The sequence below is a fragment of the Lissotriton vulgaris genome, chromosome 6 (genome assembly GCF_964263255.1).
Source record: "Lissotriton vulgaris chromosome 6, aLisVul1.2, whole genome shotgun sequence".
Lineage (NCBI taxonomy): Eukaryota > Metazoa > Chordata > Amphibia > Caudata > Salamandridae > Lissotriton > Lissotriton vulgaris.
The window spans coordinates 1,830,006,698-1,830,030,903 of NC_141694.1; the positions used below are offsets into that span (position 1 = coordinate 1,830,006,698).

A 24,206-nucleotide genomic window follows, 5' to 3' on the forward strand; every position below is an offset into this window, starting at 1 on the left:
TATTCTTTTGCCTGAAGCATCTATTACCTTGGATTCTTTATCAGGTGGGTGTGCCTCACCTGAAGTTTGTGAGTTTTCTTTTTTTCCTAGCATTTGACACAACTAGTGAATCTAATGGCAGGTGTCCTTTAATGTAGGCTGGATCTGCAGGTGCAGGCGTATATTTTTTCTCAATTCTAGGGTTTAGGATCCTAGTACGTACAGTGTCTTTAAATATCTCAGGAGTATGTTTGATGGCCCCTTCAATCCTGGGCAGAATTTGAACAGACCTTTGCGATTGTTCAAAAGTGTCTAAGAGAAAGTCTTCCTCTGCCTCATCAAAATGCATAGTGACCCCATGGTAAATGGCAGCTCTGTTCAACAGGTGACCAAACCCAGTTTAATCTTCTGGGGGAGAAGGTTTTGATGGGTATGACTGTGGGTCAGGAATATCTGGCACATCCTGCGGGTTTGGGTACTCCCAGTCTGTATCATCTACAGGGTATGGGAAAGGCTCATCTGGGTCTATCCCTCTACCTAAACTATACTCATCGTCATCTTGAGGTGAGTGTGAGGAGAATGTGAAGGAGATACCAGTGGTGAGTTGTTGAGAGGAACAGGTGATTAAGGAGAAGGAAGTGCAGGAGAAGAAGGGTGCATAGGAGATGTGGCAGAGTCCTTCTTCTTGGCAGGAACTACAGGTGTAGGTGTTGAATCTGCCTTCCTCCCCTTGTGTGGTGTAGTGGATACATGACCTGTCTTTGGGTCAATGTAGATCTTCTTTTGCAGAGGATCTGGTTGGAAAAGGTCTTCTCCTTGTGTAACCTTTGTCAGCGCCGATTTTTTCGGTTCCGGACGAGGTTGCTGTTTGTCTTTAGCCTTAGGAGGTGTTGCAATGTTCTTTGGCGTAGTTTTCGGCACCGAAGGTGTTGTTTTCGGTGTCTTAAGCTGTTTCGATGGTTTGGGCGCATCAGAATCAGGTCTTGTCGGTTTCGGCACCGAAGACGATGGCTTCGGAGTGGAAGCTGGTCTCGTCGGCTTCGAGGCGTAGGAAGCTAGCTTCAGACCTTTGTCTTTAGAAGTCGACGGTTTTGGAGTTGAGACTTCTTTCAGTTTCGGTGCAGAGGGAGCTTGTGGGATTGGCACGTGCGGCTTGCTCGGTACCAAGCTACCGGAAGGCTTAGTTATTTTCTTCAGAGCTGGGCTCGAAGGCGGGGCTGTCGAAGTGTTTTTTCGGTTGCAACTGGGCCCCGGAGGCGGATTGTGTGTGGTGCAGGGGCAGTAGTACTCACATGCTGACCCGATGGTATGGAGTCATCTGAGTCGTCTGCCTCTGATACGATCTGGAGATCATCTGAATCTTCTTTGGGAACGAGCGGAACCTTCTCATCGAAGATATCCACCGGTTCCGGAGCTGATCTCTGCATGTCGTGTCGACGGGCCCTTCGATCTCGGAAGGTTTTCTTGGATCGAAAGGACGCGCAGGCTGTACAGTTGGATTTGTCGTGTTCTGGCGATAAGCACAGGTTGCAGACCTCGTGGTGGTCACTGTATGGAAACTTTGCTCCACACTCTGGCATCTCTTGAATGGCGTCCTTTCCATTAGGTGTAGGCCTCACAGCGTGGATAGACCCATCGGCCCGCGTCGACGACCGGAATCGAGCTGATGGAGTCGAAACGATGTTAGTCTATATCGAAAGTAGTTTGATACGTTTTTAGAACGTTTTTTGCGCTTCGAAGTGCTTAAAAGGTCTATTTCTAGCCGGTGCGGAAAACTTTCCTCCGAACCCAGTGGCGGAAAAAACCAATCTAAGGATGGAGCCGATGCCCATGCGCACTATCGTCCAAGCGAGGAGTCACCTATCTCGTTACTACAAAGGCTTCTTCCAAGACGACAACATGCAATCATTCGAGCCCAACACCAGGTGGCGATCTAATGCAGCTCATATGCCTCGAACATAAACTTACTACGCTGGACCTTCTTCATGTCCAGCTTCCGTCTTGAACACAAAGTAAAGGCGCCTCCTGCACTAGATGGTTTGTCTCCCTGCAGACTAGCCATTTTGTGGACATAGTAAACTGCATGCTCCTTTCACAGGACCTCCTTCCTTGGAGTTATTTGGTTTGGTCAAAGTAGGTTTCAGCCAGTTAAAATGCCTCTCCTCTTCCTGTGTTATTGGAGGTCACCTAGCAACGGTAAGATTTTGCTAGACTTTGCCGGAGGACAATCCACAAACACACCATGACTATTTCATAGTGATGTGACTTTGGACACTCTAGGGAAGTCTGTGAATTACAGTGGACGAAAGGGAAGGTGTGAACAACTTTTGAAAAATACAATGCCGACTCCATGATGAGTTCTGCTTGCGAGTTCCGGTACAGGGAGGACCTTGCAGTTTGCGCTGGACTGTTTTATCTGGAGCAGTGTCGAGACTGATTTGTGTATGGGTCCATGGTGTGCAAAATAATGATGGATTGGGATGCGGCCAGAGTAATTACCAGTGCCGGAGATTAATTCAAGCAGTCTGTTCATCAAGCTTTTGCATACTTTAGTGTGGATCAGAAGTGGCATGAGTTCTGAGTCTCTGGGACAGCAAGCTGTGTATTGTTTGTACAGTGAGAGGACTGTTTGCACTAGGACAGGAAAAACATTGCCAGGAAGCAAACAGCTGATGGGACTGTCTACTTTCAAAATGCTCTAGGAAAGACATGCACATTTCCACCGAAGTATGGGCATTACCAATATAATACACAACTTTCAGTATGAAAAAGAGGGGAACAGTCGAAACACTGCGGTGTAAACAACAAGTGTTCCGACTCCGCAAGCCCTACCACACATGCCTTAACCATGCATATGCCTTAAATACGAATGTGCGTGGTTTAGGAAATGAGTCGTAGGCTTGCAGATGGACAGAAGCAGTGAGAGTTCCACGGTGAGGTAAGGGGGGCTGGGGAGGGTAGGTCAGGGTACATTTTGTGGGCTGGGGGATTCAGGGGTTGTTTTGTGGGCCAGGTTTGTTTCAAGTGGGGCTGGGGGAGGGTGGGGGTGGCCTCGGAGTGTCAGAGTACTTTTGTGAGCTTGGGAGGTGTTCTTGTGATTTAGTGGGTTGGGGGTGGGTCGGGTAGTTTTGAGGGCTGGGGAGGGGAAAATCGGGGCAGTCTACCTTTGGATGGACAGAAGCAGGGAGAGATCCGAGGTGAGTGGGGCTGGGGGGGTGTATCTGGGTACTTTTGAAGGCTGGGTTGGGGTACTTTTGTGGGCTGGGGGGGGTCGAAGGTAGTTTTGTGGGCTGAGAGAGTTGGGTAGTTTTGTGGGCTAGGGTGAGTCGGGTCGTTTTCTGGGCTGTGTCGGGGGGTTTTATGGGCTGGGGAGGAATTGGGGCTAGTTTTCAGGGCTGGGGGTTGGAGGTAGTTTTCAGGGCTAGGGGGGATGGGGCTAGCTTTCAGGGCTGGGGGAGTGTTGGGGTCGTTTTTCTTTAATTAGCAGTTAGGGTATTAGGCCTTCCGGGATAGAGGAATGGATAGTCGGGGTAGCTTTTAGGTCTTGGGGGGCGGGCAGATTTTAGGGATGAGTCAAGGCTGGCCAGGGTCAGGAGAAGGGACCGGGTTTTAGGCATTAAGACAGAGGGAAGGTAGGGGTAATTGCACTTTGGGGCGGAGGGGAGTTTGTACCATAGGGCTGTGGCGACCTTAGCCACGCATACCCCTTTACCATGCATGCCTTTACCACGAAAATATGTGGTAAAGCAATGCGTAGTTAAGACGCAGATGTTATGCAGACTGAGTTATTTAGGAATGCGGGTTGAGGAACTCGTTCCGTCATACAACCTGATAAAGATGCTGCATTTGTGAATCAAACCCTCTTAAAGTTTACAGTTGTCACTGGAGGTGATAGATGATAATGTCAAAAACAAAGTCTTAGTGAATATAATAAAATAAAGTACTAGAAACTTGGGAGAAGAAAATCTATTTTCAAGGAAACTAGGGGGATTGGTTATTATACTAAATATGCCATAAGTTGTTGAGTAACAGCACATGGCCAGTCATAAAGCACATCTAAAAACATTGGATGTCATGGCTAGCTCAGTGTTTATAGAAGTAGAACTGAAGTCGTAACACAGTTAAAGAACTTGGCCTGTAAAGTGACAAGGTGTGCTTCGCACAGTCATGCTGGGGCGTCACTTCTATCAAACCTCCAGTTAGTAAGGTCCAAGAACACCAGGCAGTCTACATTAGTGAAACCCCTTACACCCTGACAATATCATATTTCCTGCATCGTCTAGAAGAAGATGCATAGTGCAAGGAGTAGGTCAGGAGCAAACATTGTTGAGTATACCACTCCTGGTGCCCTTAGCGGAAAAGGCTGCACTGGCCTTTTCCTTAAGTCTCGTAGAAAGTGGTACTGTTGAGATACCGGATGCCAAGCGGCTGAACTAGCAGATAGAGGTATAAAATAAAGTCAGAAAATGATTTCCTGTTGTAATGATTTCTCTTGTGACGGTCATCCCCAGCACTCTGTTAATCAGGTTAATCAGACCGCATATAAATGCATATATTGCAAAGGAATCATGACTATGTGGCCCCACTCACTGACAGACCTGGATCAAACGGGTTTCTGATGAACCAATTTAAATGGCATATAGCTTCTTTGCGACAGGACAGAAAAGTGAAACAAAAATCTAAGCGTTTGCTGATGTGACTGAACCACCACTTTAATAGCTACGAAGAAGATTACACGCCCAAACGCACCGAGACGTCAGAGATACGAACCGCACTGTGTGAATGACTGCTTTACTGGAACAGTCTCATTTAGCTGGAAAATTTCCGAAGGACCTTGCGTTTGACAAAATGAAGGACAAAACACTGATGTCCCGAGAGGAGGTGAGAAGATACCTCATCATATCCTTGTAAGAGGAAATACAAAAACTGGCAGCCATCAGACAATGATATTCAACCCTCTTCCTCTCCATTTATGGCTTAAAGTCCAAAGAAATCGAACCTGAACTTGAATTCCAATGCCAAAAAGCAGCATGCGCTTGTAATGTCCATCTAAAACGACCACGGTCTAGAAGTAGCCAAGGAAAAATTCTAAAGTGTTGAATACATTGGCTATCTACATATTTGTATATGAAAGCATGAAAGTTAGTTTCAAAAACAAAAATACTCCTGTTTAGACAGTTATGGAAATGCTGGAAAGAATCTGTCTTTTAAAACGTAAAAACAGTTTAACACATTTCCTATGCGGTCAGAAGAGCCTATTCAATGGACTGCTTTTTGCAGTCATTTCAAAGACGATATGAAGTAGTAGCCGCTTATCTCCGACAGATTCTATCGAAAGGGCTGGTACATAACAAAGGACTACATCAATTGATACTCCAAGGAGGAAATGTTTTTTAATAAATTATTAGAAGTTATTCCAGATGGGACATAGAGCAAACCAAAAACTTTGCTAATTTCATGACCTCTGACAGAAAAAGCACTCTTGGTCTTTTGCTAAGATCAGAAATAGCAGATACAGGCACAAGATGCTTCCAACCTGCCTACTGGACCAATCTACAGCCAAGCCAGTCACTCTATTCGATCGCCAGATTCTACATCCCTTCTCCACATTCAAGCCACTTCAGTTAGTCTCCAGTGGTTAACTTAAATTAAAAATACAGACACGCCCCAATTTAAATTTCTCAAAAAAAGATAAATTTAGCTACTAGTCTTAAAGCAGCGCCGCTTCTAACTCCTCACAATGAAAACGTCAACTTCTGTATGACATTTCCAGAATTATTTCAAACTCGCCATTCTATTCAGTCTTCCCTCACCTCCTTCAGATTGCACAACTGGAAATATTTAAGGAATATTCAGCAAGACCATTGGATTAATAAGCCAAGTGACAGAAGGCATTATTTTACCAATGGATATTCAACAATTAATAGAACAGTTCAACCAAACAATACTTTATGCTGTAATCTGGCACGGTTTCTGTATAAAGCAGGTTTTCTATGGAAGATACTATCATTTTGCTGTTCAGGATCTTCTACGTGGCACGTTTTGTTTGAGGTTGCATTTAGACAGGAGGTGGCAGTCTTACCTCTGGTGCAAAGTAATCTGGACGGATTTTGGCGAGAAGGGACAACCTCTGACCCATGGTCTTGGCTTTGTTGAGGCTCAGCAAGAACTTTCTCATCTTCCGGCTGTGGCGAATGGGCACGTCTGACATGAACTCCACCCCGCCTGCTACCACCACATCACACTGGCCAGAGGCAATCAGACCAACTCCTGAAGGAAGCAGTTACCAAGGGTGAGCGAAACATGCACTGAGGTATAAAAATTGTAACTGTGTCAACCACATATCCGACAAACACAATGCAAAATATAACATGAGAGGTTTTTTTCTTAACCAAAGTGTATGCACTAACCAACAAGGACAAATGTAAAAGGGAGCAAACAGAAAACGGATTCAAGAATTTCTGCTAAACTGAGAGATGGGACATCTTTTAGGTAATTCTGGACTCAACTTTTTATTTTGTTGCTACAACATGCCATGTCTTTGTTTATGGACCATGTTACCGTGGAATCCTCTCATACATGTCACCACATCAGATATAAAGGGCCAGCTAGCCACCCCACTACTTACAGAAAGAGGAGGCAAGAGGTTTTCTTTTAGGACTTAAAGGTAGAGCTGTTAATATTTGATGAAACCTTTACTTACTTTTCTATCCAGCTTTCTGAATTGTATGTTTTTTTAACACAAACCTGCTTAACCCCTTGGGGTCGTCCGATACCGCGGTGGGCGTGTGCGGACGACCGGGAGCCGTCCGATCTGCGCACGTGTGAAATTTTGCTGCACTGCAGCAAAATTCAGGCCATGCCCGAGGGGTTAAACTTCAGAAAACTGAAAACATTTGTAAAGTGTTATCAAGCAGCTCCCACGTTAACCTATGGGAGAGATAGTTTTTCAACAGTGAAAACGAAATACACAGAATTTCACAATTAGGACATGCAAACATATACCACTACATGTCTTACCTTTTAAATACACTGCGTCCTATCCATGGGGCTACCTTTGGCTTACCCTAGGGGTGACTTATATGTAAGAACAACCATTTGCAATGCAATTGGTATCACATTTGTGAAAGTTAGAGCTATTTGCGTTGTAAATTATACAGTTTTTTACTTATGTTTTCTGTTTGTAGTGGAGTGGATGTAGGTTTATAGTGAAATTATGTGGTTTGCATTGGAAATGTTAGTTGTGTAATTGTAATTGGGGTGGAATTATGTGGTGTGTAGGGTATGTGTGTATTGGAAATATGTGGCATGGTGAATAGCTAGGGTTGACAGCTGTATACAATGGATACAAAAATAAGATTGGGAGGGATAGGTAGTTTGTATATGAAGTGCTGAATGAACTCAAGAGAGAGTAGTAGAAAGAGCGTGTGAGAAAGAATGAAGGGGAGAGAAGGTTTTAGGCGCATAAAGAGATTGCGCTTCAGTATGCAGAAGACACTAAAAGAAGAGGAGGAGAGTGTGTTTGCGGTTTGGATTTTTTGAAAAGTCATGGTTAAGAAACTGTGTTGAAAGACCTGAAGTGAACCTATGTAAGCAATGCAGGATGAGAGTGTGCAATGGAATTTTGTGGATAGTAATTATGTAGTAGTGAGCGTAGTGAACTTGTGTAGTAGTATTGTGAAGTGACATGTATTGTGTGGAATTATGTGGTGCAGTGGTGAATTATGTGGGATGATGTGGAATTGTGTGGTGTATATCGAATGTATTTGGTGTGTAGTGGAACTGTGTTGTGGAATTTTCTGCAGTGGAATACAAATGTGTGAAGTGGAATTGTGTTGTGTGAAATTGCGCCACACTGCGTGAAAATATGTAGAGAGGAATTATGTGCCATGTTGTGGAGTGTTTTTATTTGGAGTGTTATGTGGCATGGAGTAGATTTATGTGGCGTGTAATTGAATGGAGTGGAGTGTAATTATGTTGTGTGGTATGGAATTGTGTGGTGTGGAATTGTGTTGCATGGTGTGAAAATATGTGGCACACTGAGGAGTTCAAGGTTATTGAGTGTAAAATATGTGTTTTGGAGCGGAATGGCTATGTTGAGCGTAAATATGTAGTGTGAAGTGTAATTATGTCATGTGAAGTGTAATTACGTAGTGTGAAATGTAATTATGTAGTTTGGAGTGTAAATGTGTGTAGTGCAGTTAACTGGAGATGAATTGTGTTGCAGGCAGTGTAATGAAATTATGTTGTATGGAGTGCAATTATGTGAAGTGGAATAATGTGGCATGGAGCAGAGTGGAAATTTGTGGAGTTGAATTTGATGGATTTTCTTTATGTGGCATTTAATGGAATAGTGCTGAATTCCACTGTGTGGTGCAGAATTATGCAATGTTGAAATGGTTTGTGTAGTGGAATTATGTGGTGTGCACTTGTGTGTTGTGGAATAGCGTGGTATTTAATTGTGTGGGGTTGTGTTGAATCATGTGGTGTTGAATGTCTGTTGTCTTTGAAAGATCTGAAGTGAACCAATGCAAGAAATGCTGAATGAGTGTGCGTGTGCAATGGAATTATATTGATAGTAATTATGTGGTATTAAGTGTAGCGGACTCATGTGTAGTGGTATGGTGCGTTGAGGAGTGGTATGTATTGTGTTGAATTGTGTGACGCTGAATTATGTGGCATGGTGTGGAACTATGTGATGTGGATTGGAATGTATGTGGTTTGTAGAGGTGTTGTGGAGTGGAATTTTCTGCGGTGGAATGGAACGGTGTGAAATTTAGTTGAGGTGTGTGGAACAGGGTGAAAATATGTAGAGTGAAATTATGGGCAATGGTGTGGAGTGCATTTATGCTGAGTGTTATGTGTCATCAAGTAGATTTATGTTGAGTAATTATGTGGTGTAGAGTGTAATTATGTTGTGTTGTTGTTATGTTGTTGTAGTGAAGTAGTGTGGCTCACTGGTTAGAGGCGGCAGACCCGAGAGCAGAGGACGGCCCGGGACCAGGGTTCGATTCCCGACGCGGCAGGTTTCTGGCCAGGGTCAGCGGACTCGATAATTCTCTCGCCTCGGTGCCCACTCTGATCAGCGATCACACTCGGCAACTCTGGGCATTAGCTTGCCTCATCTTCACTAACGGCCCCACCAGACCGCCGGGGATGCCTGGTCTCACCCTGGAGATACCCATTAAGGGACCATCTCTCAGGGAAGCCAGGAAGGGTTTCGCAGCGGTCGAAGCGCGGAGATACTCCCCCGGGAGTGATTCTAGAGCTATATAAACACGCAAATTAAATTAAATTAAATTAAATTGTATGGAATTGTGCAGTATTGAAATGGGTGTTGTGGCATTGTGTTGCCTGGTGTGAAAATATGTGGTGTAAATATGGCTCACATTGCAGAGTGGAATTCTGTTGTGTAATTATACGTTTTGGGGCTGAGTGGATATATTTGGAGTGTACATATGTGGCGAGAAGAGTTATTATGTAGTTTGGAGTATAAATATGTGTAGTGAAATTATTTGGAGTTGAATTGTGTTGCGTGGAGCGTAATGGAATTATGTTGCATGGAGTGGTACTATGTGAGGTGGAATTGTGTGGTATGGAGAGGAGTGGAAATTTGTGGAGTTGAAATGTCATTACGTGGCACATAGTGGAATGGTGTAGTGGTGAATTGTGTGGTGCAGGTTTGCGAGATGTTGAAATAGTTTGTGTAGTGGAATTATGTGGTGTTAATTAGTGTGCTGTGGTATTAATTGTGTGGCCTTGTGTTTAACACATTGGCTGCGGCGCGATTTCCGCCGCAGTGCTGGACATTTCAATCGCGGGCGTGGCTCGGACGGCCCCAAGCCGGCGCGCACACGCCCACTGTGACTCATGACGGTCGTGGGCAATCATGAGCACGGAAGGGGTTAATTATTTGCAGTTGAATGCTTGTTGTCCTTATAAGTAATGGTGTTGAAGTGTATTAAGTCACAACTTTAAATCTGAGCCACGTGGACTCCTGCTGGAGCTGTGATTTCAAAGATTACATGCATTCTCCTGGAGAGCGAGTTACAGATCTCTGTGGGCACTGGAAACACTGATCCAGGCACTCTCACCATTTGCCACTGTAGCAGCTGGTTTGGTTAGTGAAAGAGGGAACGCAGGAACAAGATTTTGTGTAAGGATTGAGAAGAAGTGATTCTTTGAGACAGTCACCTTCTTGTTTAGCCAATGCGTTCAGAATTGAAAATGGCTCAGCTGAAACTGGCTCAGTGCTTATGGCATTTCAGTCTAAAGAAGAAATGGGGGGCCATGGATCTCCTTGGCATAGGAGTGAGGAGGGGGGCTTAATTCAACACGGCTTGCAAGTATCTGCCTCTGGTCTCAGAGGTGAAAGAGTTTGTGATCAGTAAGAATGAAAGGTAAAGTGCACCTCCAAGACAAGAAAGCAGCCTTCAGAGCCCCTCGCCTTTTAAGTCTTAGAGAGGTGTTTATTGACACACAACTAAAAAACAGCTGTTCTAAAATATGCGAGCCTCACTGGCAGGTCAGAAGCAACATCAAGAAGTTTAAACAAGCATTGGCATTGCCAATACGTCTTGCCTTTGGGACCTTGTAAGTGTTTAGCCAGAAATATTGACTTTGCCCATGTCTTTAAGTTGTGCTGTACAGAAGTCTGCAGCATGCTGAAAAGTTATAATAAAAAGTGTCAGAAGCATTTTTGTTACATTATATATGACCAAGAAAGCATTATGTACAACTGAAAGACCATATTAAAAATGTATTAACATTAAATAATGTCTTGAGTTTTTAGGTCTCGCCTGGCGTTAGCAGTGCACACGCTGCACTCCCCATGCAATGGCTTCTTGGAATCAATACGGTTCCAGAAGTTCTGTCTCAGCTCCGCCCTCAAAGGTGATTGGTGTGCGTCGTTTGTCATCACTTATTATTCAGAACAGCCTTTGTTGATTGTCCAGGAAGGTTTTTAGTCCCTCCTGGTTGCCACCAGGAGGGACTAAAAACTTGCTGCACTTTTTTTTGTTGAAACTACTGTATGCATTTGTGTGTGACATGCATTGCTCGGTATGTTGCTGCTATATCTTGCGTGTGGAATGGAATGCTTTTTATTTTACAATAATAGACCCCCTTCCCACTCCCCCTCGCCCGTTAACGCTGCAAGCCCTTGGCCGCAGAAACCGGTTCTTGAGCTCGCTTATTTTCTGATAATGAAAAAGGACTTTAGGAGTTCATTTCGTTTAGTATATTTAACCTCCTGGTCGGAGATGTTTTATGTCAGACTCTCTGCGATTGGCAGCCTGATTAGATATTAGATATTGTGACATATTGTTTTAGTTTTATTACTTTATAACGCCCCCTTTTGTTGAGTTTGCATGTTAATCTATATATCTACATATATATATTTTATGCTACCACAGGACTATGTATAAAAATGTTGGCGTTATGCATGCTCTCCTTTCCCACAAGAATAGTTCATTGTGTGTTGTGACTGCCTTTGGTACTTGTATTCGCAGGGGGTAGACTGTGCGTGGTGGGAATGATTAGATCTGTCGAGCGTTGATTGTGCCCGTTATTTACTGCGGGCCTGCACTTCCAGTTTATGAACAGTCTGGCCAACGTTCTCGCTTAAACCTGCATGTTTGCATGCAAGCCCCCACGAAGCCCTAATTATCCAGTGCCGTGGGCGAGTGTGTGTACACACAGAACCAGCCAGACGCCGAAGACTCTTTAAACACAACATCATGAACATTCCCACACTCATTAGGGGTACGTCATGTTTATTTACAAGGGGAGCAGATGTCCGTGTATATGCTCAATCTTTTTTGTTTTCTTTGACATTTATGCTATTTTTGTTTTGTCAACATATTTTTGTATAAAATTGATTGCAGTTAGCGCAGCGGAGACTTCCTGATGTACGTTCTAACCCACTTCTAGCACATTTCTAAATTTGTGGAATTGAAGTGAAATGAATGAAATTTTTTATTTAGACTTTTAGACGTTTTGTTTGTTCTTGTCTACTGAATGCATTACTTGAAGGAAAGGATTTGCTTAGTAAACATGTGAAGTCTCTCGGCAGAAGACTTTGTCCTCTAGTAAAGCACTAGGGAGAGGGTCATAATGCTTATGCAATCAAGCTTTCAGGGCTCAAAATATTTACTGTTAGGAACTACTTAAGAGTTGAATGGCACTCGAACGGACAGAGTTTGGGAACAGCATCGGGTGGAGGGGTTGGAGGGAGGGGCAGCACAAAACAGCATTTTAGTGGTAACCGGTCTGTCTCTAAGTACCAAATGTTAACTTTTTTAAACCCAGTTTTCTTCCTACCTTCTCCACGGCAAATACACTGGCAAATGATGTATTTTATTCAGCAGACCGTCTTGGCACAACCACAAGTAGTGAGGGAAACAATATGCAAGAAAATGGCAATGGGTGTCAGCGACGGTGTGCATGTGTGTGCTGGCGCATGTACTTGGAACTGCCCTGCTTCTACAGGGGGCGGTGGTGGACTCGAGGGGTCCGTTTTGGATACATGATGTACATTAAGAGGGTGTGTGAGTTTTAAACTCTGGTGGGCTATCATGAAGGGGTCTGTGCAAGATATGTACACTGTACTCTGACACTTATGGTGGGCTGAAGGGGTTGTGGTGGCATACACAAGTGTGACAGACCAAGTACTGGGGCTGTGGTGAGCTGACGTTATCGGTGACGGTATGCAGGTCTGTGATCGGCCATGTACTTGGAACTTTCAGGATTCTATGGGGGGGGGGCTGTGATGGGCAGAGGGGTCTGTGTTAAGGTATGTTTGGTGACAGGTACACAGGACTCTGGCATTTTTACTGGGGGTTGTGACGAATGAGGCCTGTGATGGGATTGCTAACGTACAATGAGAGGCGCGTACTTCCGACTGACACATGTACTGGGGTCTGTGAAGAGATGCTGGGAGGGATGAGGCATGAACACAGGATGGTGGCACTTGTACTGGGGCTGTAGTAGTAGAGCTGGTGGCTGGGGGTCACATACAGTAAATTGATACTTGTATAGCGCACTACTCACCCGCAAGGGTCTCAAGGCGCTTGTACGAATACCGCTGTGGAACCCATTCTGGCTTTCCCTGTGAGGTGTCCACTCCTGGGCACCCCCAAGGTGGAGGCCAGGCATCCTTAGCGTTGTGGGGGCCGTTGTGGAGATTAAGCAAGCTATTGCCCAGAGTTGCAGAGTGGGACTCCATGATTGGAATAGGCACCGAGGCGAGAATTATCAGGTTCGTGGAATTTTGAGCCCAAGACCCGCCGAGGCGGGGAATTGAACCCTGGTCCCGGTCTAGACCTCTGCATCAGGGTCTGCCGCGCTACCCATTGAGCCACACTTCTCCAGTAAGTTTGTACGAATCATGAGAGGGCTATAATTTGAGTGTGAGTGCATGCAATTGTACCAGTATATGTGCTGGCAACCGAGATGTAGGTCTGTACTAGAATTGGTGATTTATGCACTGAGACTGAAATATGATAGAGTTTTTTTTTTTTTGGGAGTATAATTATAGTTTTATGGTATTTGTTTTTTAACATTGTCAAACGTATTTATCCATATTTATTTTTAGGCCATTTTAGCAGTATTTATCCACATTTATTTATATTGCGTGAATTAATGTGGTTGTAAAGCACAAGTTACTACTTGTGTAACAATATATCTGTAAGAGACAGTTAGTGATAGATTCCTTACCTTAGAATATCCCCAGGCGTCAGACTAGATACGGAAAGTTTTTGATTAGCAGTACCCATGCGCGTCAGTAGGTGGCGTCCTGCTGCTCCGCATCAGTCACTGGCGTCGTCAGCGCCGAGATGACGTCACGGAGAGTACTTAGGCGCCACCCATGTACGCTGACGTCAGTTCTGTACATGACTTTTTGCGCCAGGAAAGCAGAGCCATGCAAGATACTGGCCATTGGTGCATAAAAACAAGGGGCCCTGAAAGGGATGACGTTAACGCTAGTAATAATCCGCAGAACGGGGAGGATGGGTGGGGCGGTAACGAATCTATCACTAACTAATGTCTCTTACAGATCTATTGTTACACAAGTAGTAACTTGTGCATCTGAAAGAGACGTTCGTGATAGATTCCTTACCTTAGAATAGATACCCCAGCAATACCAACACAGCACAGAACGGCCAAAGAAGCTGTCTCTCCAGACCGGTCTGTCAAGGCAGTAGTGCTTCGTAAACGTGTGCAGCGAGGCCCACGTAGCTACCTGACAAATGTCGTGCAAAGGAACGCCATGTCCCAAGGTAGTAGTGGCCGCAGTCGACCTGGTCGAATGGGCACGCAGCCCCACAGGAGGCTCCTTCTTTGCCAAGGAGTAACATGCTTTGATGCACAGAACAACCCAACGGGAAATGGTCCGTTTGTGCACAGCCCGACCTTTTTTGGCCCCCACATAGCCAACAAAGAGTTGATCATCCACCCGGAACTATTGTGTACGCTGAAGATAGTAACAAGCGCTCGTTTTGGGTCCAGACGGTGGAAGGAGGCAGAAAGAAGGTGGGCAAAGTGATGGTCTGCCCGATATGGAAGGGCGTGACAACCTTTGGTAAGAAAGAAGGACGGGTCCTTAAAACCACCTTGTCCGGATGGACAGAAAGGAAAGGAGGTTTAGAAGAAAGAGCCTGGAGCTCAATCACTCTTCTGGCAGAGGTGATAGCTACCAGGAAAGCAGTCTTTTGAGTAAGAAGACGTAAATGACAGTTATGAAGAGGCTCAAAGAGAGCGCACATCAGAAAAGTCAAGACCGGATTTAAGTCCATTGAGGCATTGTGAGAAAGTGACTCTATATATACTGGACCAGAATGAGGTACAGTGTGTATAGAGTGCACAAAACCCAGAGGTATAACAGAGGTTAAAGTCAGGACTGACCTTACTCTCAAAAGTGGTAGCTTGGTCGAGCAGTAAGGCAGTACCAGAGGACAGCGTAAAGCATTTATTGTACACACTCTGTCAGCAAAGGATTTCACACACTCAAAAGACGGAGCTCCAGGCCAATTGTTGTTATATCAAAAGATATAGTGGTTTTATTTTTAGAACCAACAGGCATAAAAATAAGCTTTTCCCAATAGGAGTACTCTCATGTAATTACTTTGCCAGGAAGCAATAAAGTTTGTGAACACAATAGTTAGAGGCTGCAGAAGGCAACACAATTCTAGACACACTTTAGCATTGAGCTCAATGGGTTTTCAACATATAAGTACAGTTGATTACTATACAGATTACTTTAGTAATTTCAGGACTAGATCCTATATTCAGTCCTGGGGTCTAAACTGAAACCAATTCAGTAAAAACGTTTTAGTTACTGTAGTGAATTTTCATGAATTAAAAGCGGTTTTAAAAGTTCACACTTAGAAACTTTTCAATGTAAATCTGACAATGTTATCCAATAGGAGAAAATTCAGGTTGCAGGTAAAGTACGATCTAGTTACTTTTGTAATCCAGTACTGGGGTCTCAACTTAAAACAGGTAGGTAATTGCGTTTCAGTATTTCGTATGATTTTTCAAGAATATTTCAAGTTTTCAAAAGTAGACACTTAGAAGAACTTTCATAGAAAAGCAGATAATGGATTCCTATGGAGAAAATACGGATTACTAGTAAACCTGGTAAGGATTACTTTGGCAGTTCAGTACTGGGCTGCAAGTTACAGTACTGGCTTCCCCCATGATCACAGGTGAGTACTTCGGAATTCAGGTGATTTTATATGAATATTTTTAGTTTCCAAAACTTCACACTTACAAGATTTTTCGAGTCAAACCAGTCAATGTTATCCAATGGCAGGTAAGTGAGTTATCGATTTCCAGGTGAGTGCTTGGCTGGTGAAGTTAGGGTTCTGGGCATAGACTCAGGGCCCCCCCAGGGTCAGGTAAGTACAGTTGGTTCACCCCCAGCGGCACAGGGGCGGCCGGGTGCAGAGGTAGTTAGGCCCATTGTTATCCAATGAGAGAAAGGGGGCATCCGGTTGGTGGCTGCTGGCTAGCAGGCCACGCGGCTGTGGGAGCTGGGCTCCTGGTCACTTGCTCAGGGCAAATGGCGAAGTAGGATAGGGTACAGGTTACACTGCCAGGGGCACTCGGTTGGCTGGGTGCGGGGTGCTTTTGAGCCGTCGGGCGCTCAAAGTTATTCAATGAGGAACTTGAAAAGGGAACAAAGGCTGCAGGCTCGGGACGAAGGATCTTCTGGAGCGACCAACACTTGGAGGGGTAAGCTGGGATCTTGGAGGTTAAGTAGGCACCCAGGAGTTGGGCACAGGGGGCCTTGGGCCGCCGGGTGCAGGGGTGTCTTGAGGTCGGGAAATCTTACCAACTGCTGGTCGCAGTCGGAGGGGTCCTCTGTCCTGAGGCTGCAGGCGTCGTCAGGGTCGTCGAGGAGGGTCTTTGGGTACTGGACTTCGGGTCCCAGTCGCCGGGGGGGGATGTCTTGTGGTCCTGGATCACTCAGGCATGGGCCAGGCTCAGCAGGTGCAGAGTGGGTTGGTCCGGAGCTTCCTGGCTGGCACCAGGGGTGTTGTTGCAGCAGAGCCTCTGCTGATGGGAGTCCCAGGCTTTAAGAGGGTCAAGGCAGGCAGGTCCTCTGGGTGTCCAAAGGCTGCTGTCCGCAGAGTCGCCGGGATTAGGTAGGAGCAGGTTCCAAGATCGACAGGCCGGTAGGGCTGGGGCCAAGTTAGTTGTTGTAGTCCTGTTAGCAGCTGCATGGCGGGTCTTCTTCTTGATCTTCTTTCTTCTTTTCTTATCGGGATCTACGGAAAGAAGGTTCAGGGAGCCCCATATTATTGAATTTAGGGGTGTTACAGGTAGGGCAAGGTAGACTGCTCCTCTCCTGTGAGAGGGGGGCAGGAGTCTAGCTGTGATTGGGCAGGGCTCCCCATCTACAAGATGGTCGGAGCCCGGGAACGTGCTTCACCTCGTCTTCCCCACCTGAGGGGTGGGGTTGGCACAGGCTGGCATTCCTGAGATAGTTTTTCCCGCCAGTCTTCCCGCCAGAGTGGGGGGGGGGTCAGGACTGGTGGGGGCCAATTGCTGGGTAAAGCAAATGGTCTGGAGAAGCTCAGAGGGGGCATGCCTTCGAAGCTTCCCCCTGCCCATCCTGGGGGAGAAGACCTAGCCCCTCGCCCAGGATGTGCATTGTTGCAGGCCAAGGAGAGCGGGGGGCTCTCCACCCAGGGGTCCAGCAACATGTCTGCTGTGTGGCAGCCTCTGCAGCCACTCAGCCCAGACGTGGATTGTAGGTTAGGGTGTCAGGGGGCATCACTGAGATGCCCTCTGGTGCATTTTACATTAAATCCCACACTGGTATCAGTGCAGGTTTAATGTGCTGAGAAGTTTGGTACCAAACTGATCAGTCTTCAGTGTAGCCATTATGGTGCTGTGGAGTTCGTAATGACAACCTCCCAGCACCATATACTGTTCATGGCATCACTGCACTTACAGTGCCCAGGAATGATCCTGGGTACTGTAGGGGCACAGGGCTCCTGCACCTGTGCCCACACTGCTGGCATAAGGCACCCAGCTAGAGGGGTGACTGAAGTATTCCAGGGCAGTGGGTTCTGTGGGCATGGCACACAGGGATGTGGGCCATTTCGACTGTTTAATTCTGCACTTAGATGCTCGGCCTGCAAAGGCAGCGTGTGGATGCCAGGGTACAGGGCCCATAAGGGTGGCATAATAAGTGCTGCAGGCCTTAGGGGTCTTCTCTGGTCACCATGCCCTGGGTACCATTTACTAGGGGCTGAAAGGTGGCCAGAGATGCCAATTGGGTTTTTAGTTTCAACACAGTTTTAAGGAAGGAACCCAAGAAACACTCAGTCAAAGTACATCAGCAGTTCAGAAAAAAGTGGGGGCATACCAATGCAAGAAAGATGGCACTTTCTCACAGGCATCATGAAAGGCACAGGAGGGAACGTGTGCGTAATGCCTTTGAGGAAATGATTAGCAACCGGGGACTTAAAGAGAAGGCTGATCAGGAAGCCTCAGGAAGGCGGAAATGGCAGAAAGATAACCCTGGATAGTGCCCAGAGCAGAGCCCTGCTTGGCCAAAGTCAGAAGAAACAGAAGAACCTCAGAAAGAGGGGCCAAAAGGGGATCCACAGCTTTTGCTGTGCACCATGCCACAAATCTATTCCATCGGCAGGTGTATACCGTTTTAGTCGAGAGATGCCTGGCTGCCAGAATGACATAGCAAAAAACAAACAAGGGGTACTAGGGGTCTAAGAGGCTGACAAAGAAAGGGTCTACTTGTTAGACAGCATAATGACTACCACTACAATGTGTATAGACAAAAGTGTGAGGAGAGAGAGGACATAGAAAGATGGAACTAGAAAAGACCCATCAGCCCACCCGTTGGCGGAGCTTCATCATTTGGGATTTTATTCCTCACTGGTATCATCCAGATTCCTCACTAGACCATTATGAGGAAGAGCTGGCAGTGCAAAAAGAATGTGGTGCAAGAATAGTGAAATGTAAAATTGCCTAAGAGGATGCCGAAAGAACGATTTTATTAATGAGGCCACCCAAATGGCAAGATTAAAACGCAGAGTGAGGGTAGTATTTAACAAATACAACTACCAAGTGGTCTAATCGCTGGTCCAGCGAGGAATAAAATCCCAAATGATGAAGCTCAGGAGCCAGAGGGTCATCCTGACTGAAACCCGGGATAGAGGCTGAAAGATCGGAATCCCAGCCTGAATATCCCGGACTCGCTGCACGGGAGAATAAACCCGAAACTGCGTTGAATCCAGAATCCCTCCAATGAAGGGGAGCTTCTGAGAGGGACTCAGGTGCTACTTCGACACATTGGGAGAGAACTCCAGCAAATGCAGGAGGTCTGCCGTAGTCTGAAGGTGGGGGAAAACTGCCTGGGGCGAGCCCGCCTTCAACAGCCAGTCGTCAGGGTAGGGGAAGACTGACACCCCTAACCTGCTCAGATGAGCTGCAACCACCGCCATCACTTTCGTGAACACACGAGGGGCACTGGTAAAGCCGAAGAGGAGCACAGTAAACTGAAAATGCACCTGGCCTACCATGAACCGCAGGAAACGCCAGTGGGCAGGCAGGACAGGGATGTGAAAATACGTGTCCTGCAAGTCCAACGCCACCATCCAGTCTCCAGGGCAGCCAAAGTTAGGATCTTGAACTTCTACTTCTGGAGGAAGCGATTCACGTCCCGGAGCTTAAGATAGGACGCAGACCCCCTTTGTCCTTCTTGGGGACCAGAAAGTAGTGGGAATAACAACCACTCCCCACTTCTGGCCCAGGAACGCACTCGATGGCCCCCTTGGCCAAGAGGGCAGCAACTTCCTGTTGGAGAACAGCCAAATGATCCCCCGACATGCGGTGGCACCGAGGTGGCATGGCTGGGGGTGGGGACTGAAAGGGAAGGCAGTAACCCTGGCAGATTATCTGCACTACCCATTTGTCCGACGTAATCTCGCGCCAGCGGGGGAGGTGGTGGCGGATCCTGCCACCCACCGGCAATGCTCCCTGAAACTCCGATTAGGAAGGTTTGGAGGCAGAAGCAGCAGGGTGGAGGTGGATGGACCCGTAGGGTGGTTCCCCAACTCGCCCCTGCGGAAACTGCGACCGTGGCCTCGCTGGGGCTGGTTCTGCACAGGTCTGGAGGAAGAGCGCACCTGGGCGCCTCGACCCTGGCCACGAAAGGAACGAAAACCAGGGGTGGCCGGGCTCTTAGTAGAAAAACCCAGTGACTTGGCCGTAGCCCACGAGTCTTTAAAGCACTCCAGTGCACTGTCAGCCTTGTCGCCCAACAGGCGGGTGCCATCAAAAGGCATGCCAATCAGTGAACTCTGGACATCGGACGAGAATCTGGTCAAATGCAACCAGGCGTGGCGGCGCAACGCAACAGTCGTAGAGATCGCCCTGCCCAGTGAGTCGGTGGTGTCTAACACACACCGAACCGCATCTTTGCCAACAATCGCCTAAGAAAGGGTAGCCTGAACCTCCTCAGGACACTGAGGTAACACCTGAGCAACTGCATCCCACACCGCTTGGGAGTAGCTGCCCAACAAGCAGGCGGTGTTCACCGACCGCAGCCCGAGGCTGGCCAAAGAGAACAACCGCTTTCCTAGCTGGTCCAGCCTTTTAGAGTCCTAATCCGGCAGGGCCGTGGGAAAGGCACTCTGCGACGTCAAGTCCTGAATGACCAGGCTCTCAGGCGTAGGATGAGTGGTCAAGAAAACGGGGTCGCCGGTCGGTGGCATGTGTGGCGCCTAAGTACTCTGTGATGTCAGCTTAGCGCTGACTATGCCAGTGACAGATGCGGAGTCGTAGAACCATACCTACTGAAGCGCAGGGGTACTGCTAAGCAAAAACTTTCCAGATCCAGTATGACGCCTGGGGATATTCTAAGGTAAGGAACCTATCACTAAAGTGTCTCTTTCAGATATTGTAGGTTTACACATTTATTTATCTGATAAACCTGCACACATACTTCGATGCCTGATATGTTTTAGAAAATTAAGCAGCCAAACATTACAATAGCGGGAGAGCGAGGGAGCCAGTCAGAGAGAGCGAGGGAGCCAGTCAGAGAGAGCGAGGGAGCCAGTCAGAGAGAGCGAGGGAGCCAGTCAGAGAGAGCGAGGGAGCCAGTCAGAGAGAGCGAGGGAGCCAGTCAGAGAGAGCGAGGGAGCCAGTCAGAGAGAGCGAGGGAGCCAGTCAGAGAGAGCGAGGGAGCCAGTCAGAGAGAGCCAGTCAGAGAGAGCGAGGGAGCCAGTCAGAGAGAGCGAGGGAGTCCGTCCGTCAGAGAGAGCGAGAGAGTCCGTCCGTCAGAGAGAGCGAGAGAGTCCGTCCGTCAGAGAGAGCGAGAGAGTCCGTCCGTCAGAGAGAGCGAGAGAGTCCGTCCGTCAGAGAGAGCGAGAGAGTCCGTCCGTCAGAGAGAGCGAGAGAGTCCGTCCGTCAGAGAGAGCGAGAGAGTCCGTCCGTCAGAGAGAGCGAGAGAGTCCGTCCGTCAGAGAGAGCGAGAGAGTCCGTCCGTCAGAGAGAGCGAGAGAGTCCGTCCGTCAGTCAGCGAGAGAGTCCGTCCGTCAGTCAGCGAGAGAGTCCGTCCGTCAGTCAGCGAGAGAGTCCGTCCGTCAGTCAGCGAGAGAGTCCGTCCGTCAGTCAGCGAGAGAGTCCGTCCGTCAGTCAGCGAGAGAGTCCGTCCGTCAGTCAGCGAGAGAGTCCGTCCGTCAGTCAGCGAGAGAGTCCGTCCGTCAGTCAGCGAGAGAGTCCGTCCGTCAGTCAGCGAGAGAGTCCGTCCGTCAGTCAGCGAGAGAGTCCGTCCGTCAGTCAGCGAGAGAGTCCGTCCGTCCGTCAACGAGAGAGTCCGTCCGTCCGTCAGCGAGAGAGTCCGTCCGTCCGTCAGCGAGAGAGTCCGTCCGTCCGTCAGCGAGAGAGTCCGTCCGTCCGTCAGCGAGAGAGTCCGTCCGTCCGTCAGCGAGAGTGTCCGTCCGTCAGCGAGAGAGTCCGTCCGTCCGTCAGCGAGAGAGTCCGTCCATCCGTCAGCGAGAGAGTCCGTCCGTCAGCGAGAGAGTCCGTCCGTCCGTCAGCGAGAGAGTCCGTCCGTCCGTCAGCGAGAGAGTCCGTCCGTCCGTCAGCGAGAGAGTCCGTCCGTCAGTCAGCGAGAGAGTCCGTCCGTCAGTCAGCGAGAGATTCCGTCCGTCAGTCAGCGAGAGAGTCCGTCCGTCAGTCAGCGAGAGAGTCCGTCCGTCAGTCAGCGAGAGAGTCCGTCCGTCAGTCAGCGAGAGAGTCCGTCCGTCAGTCAGCGAGAGAGTCCGTCCGTCAGTCAGCGAGAGAGTCCGTCCGTCAGTCAGCGAGAGAGTCCGTCCGTCAGTCAGCGAGAGAGTCCGTCCGTCAGTCAGCGAGAGAGTCCGTCCGTCAGTCAGCGAGAGAGTCCGTCCGTCAGTCAGCGAGAGAGTCCGTCCGTCAGTCAGTCAGCGAGAGAGTCCGTCCGTCAGTCAATCAGCGAGAGAGTCCGTCCGTCAGTCAGTCAGCGAGAGAGTCCGTCCGTCAGTCAGTCAGCGAGAGAGTCCGTCCGTCAGTCAGTCAGCGAGAGAGTCCGTCCGTCAGTCAGTCAGCGAGAGAGTCCGTCCGTCAGTCAGTCAGCGAGAGAGTCCGTCCGTCAGTCAGTCAGCGAGAGAGTCCGTCCGTCAGTCAGTCAGCGAGAGAGTCCGTCCGTCAGTCAGTCAGCGAGAGAGTCCGTCCGTCAGTCAGTCAGCGAGAGAGTCCGTCCGTCAGTCAGTCAGCGAGAGAGTCCGTCCGTCAGTCAGTCAGCGAGAGAGTCCGTCCGTCAGTCAGCGAGAGAGTCCGTCCGTCAGTCAGTCAGCGAGAGAGTCCATCCGTCAGTCAGTCAGCGAGAGAGAGTCCGTCAGTCAGCGAGAGAGTCTGTCAGTCAGCGAGAGAGTCCGTCAGTCAGTGAGAGAGTCCGTCAGTCAGTGAGAGAGTCCGTCAGTCAGTGAGAGAGTCCGTCAGTCAGTGAGAGAGTCCGTCAGTCAGTGAGAGAGTCCGTCAGTCAGTGAGAGAGTCCGTCAGTCAGTGAGAGAGTCCGTCAGTCAGTGAGAGAGTCCGTCAGTCAGTGAGAGAGTCCGTCAGTCAGTGAGAGAGTCCGTCAGTCAGTGAGAGAGAGAGACAGTCGGTCAGATAGTCAGTGAGAGAGTCAGTCAGTGAGAGAGTCAGTCAGTGAGAGAGTCAGTCAGTGAGAGAGTCAGTCAGTGAGAGAGTCAGTCAGTGAGAGAGTCAGTCAGTGAGAGAGTCAGTCAGTGAGAGAGTCAGTCAGTGAGAGAGTCAGTCAGTGAGAGAGTCAGTCAGTGAGAGAGTCAGTCAGTGAGAGAGTCAGTCAGTGAGAGAGTCAGTCAGTGAGAGAGAGTTAAAAATACAAGTGGGCAGAGGTGCTGCCATGCCGCCCGAGGAAGTTGGGATTGACGGGCGGGGGGGGGCTCAGCTAGGAGGGTGAAGAGCAGAAACCCTCTTATGCGGTGGTAAGAGCATGGAGATCGCAGGCGGCATGTTAACAGACTAAAGGAGACAGGCGCCCAGTAGATCAAAAGGAAAATAGTGCCAAAAACAAAAAAATAAAGTAAGAATACTTGTAAGAGGGGCTGTCTCCTGGGAGGGTCCGGAACAGCAAAAGGCAGTACAAATTAACTGCATTCACTAATGCAAAGCAGCCATTTGCAAAGGGCATTACCAGGAGCCAATTGAAAACATTGGGGGTTCTTCCACCTCATGTACCAGATACAGCAGGTCTTGTAGGCGAGATCTAAAAAGGAAGGAAAGGGTCTGGCAAGTGGGTGCACTTGTCAGGTCGACATGGCAGTTAAAAACGGCACGCAGACACTGCAGTGGCAGTTCTGCAACACCTTTGAAAAGCAACTAGTGTGGGTGGCCCAACCAGTGCTTCAGGCACACTAGTATCATTTGATTTACAGGCCCTGGGGGGCACACACAGTGCACTGTAGTAGGGACTTCGTAGTAAATCAAATAAGCCAATTATGGAAACACAAATCCATAAACACAATTTACATGGGGAGCATATGCACTTTAGCAGTGATTAGCAGTGCTAAAGTGCCCAGCGTCCAAAAACCAACGTAAAATAGGTCAATAACAGGAGGCCAAAAAGTCTCGGGTGAACATTCTGAAAAAGTCAAGTCTAATAATCAGTTACAGAGCCAATGCATAAAACTCTATAAATAAATAAATAAAATTAGTCCTAAAGAGAAGTGTACTTATGTATAGTAACCTATCTACCACTACTTTTCAGGGTTGTACTTTCCATCAATAAGCAAAGGGAGAGATTAGCAGTTCACACCAGCACAGATGAAAGCACCGATTAACTGTCAATAGGCCCGGAAAACACACTTACTCCCTCTATTGCAAGGCTATTTGATGTCTGCGTTTTTAGAATGTGTCAAATAAATTAGAATTAAAACAAGCATTAGGAAAGCCAACATATTGGACTATGCAATTTAATGAAGGTCAGACTCAGCTTTGCTAGTGCCTGTTAAAAACATATTGCTTGTGTAAACTACAGCAATCAATCAATCAATCAATCAGTGACACTTATAAAGCGCGCTACATACCCGTAGGGTCTCAAGGCGCTGGGGAGGGGGGGTGCCGCTACTGCTCGAACAGCCAGGTCTTCAGCTTCTTCCTGAAGGAGAGGTGGTCTTGGGTCAGGCGCAGGTCGGTCGGGAGGGAGTTCC

The 24,206-nt window shown here is 47.8% G+C and overlaps 1 protein-coding gene across 1 annotated transcript in view; it reads right to left on the reverse strand.

Annotated features, from left to right (window-relative positions):
• Positions 1 to 24,206, reverse strand: part of HADHB (hydroxyacyl-CoA dehydrogenase trifunctional multienzyme complex subunit beta) — a 147,903-nt gene that overhangs the window by 29,027 nt on the left and 94,670 nt on the right. The window contains exon 8 of the mRNA XM_086928100.1: positions 6,062 to 6,249. Within this exon, the coding sequence (XP_086784226.1) occupies positions 6,062 to 6,249 (188 nt within the window). The remainder of the gene's footprint in view (positions 1 to 6,061; positions 6,250 to 24,206) is intronic.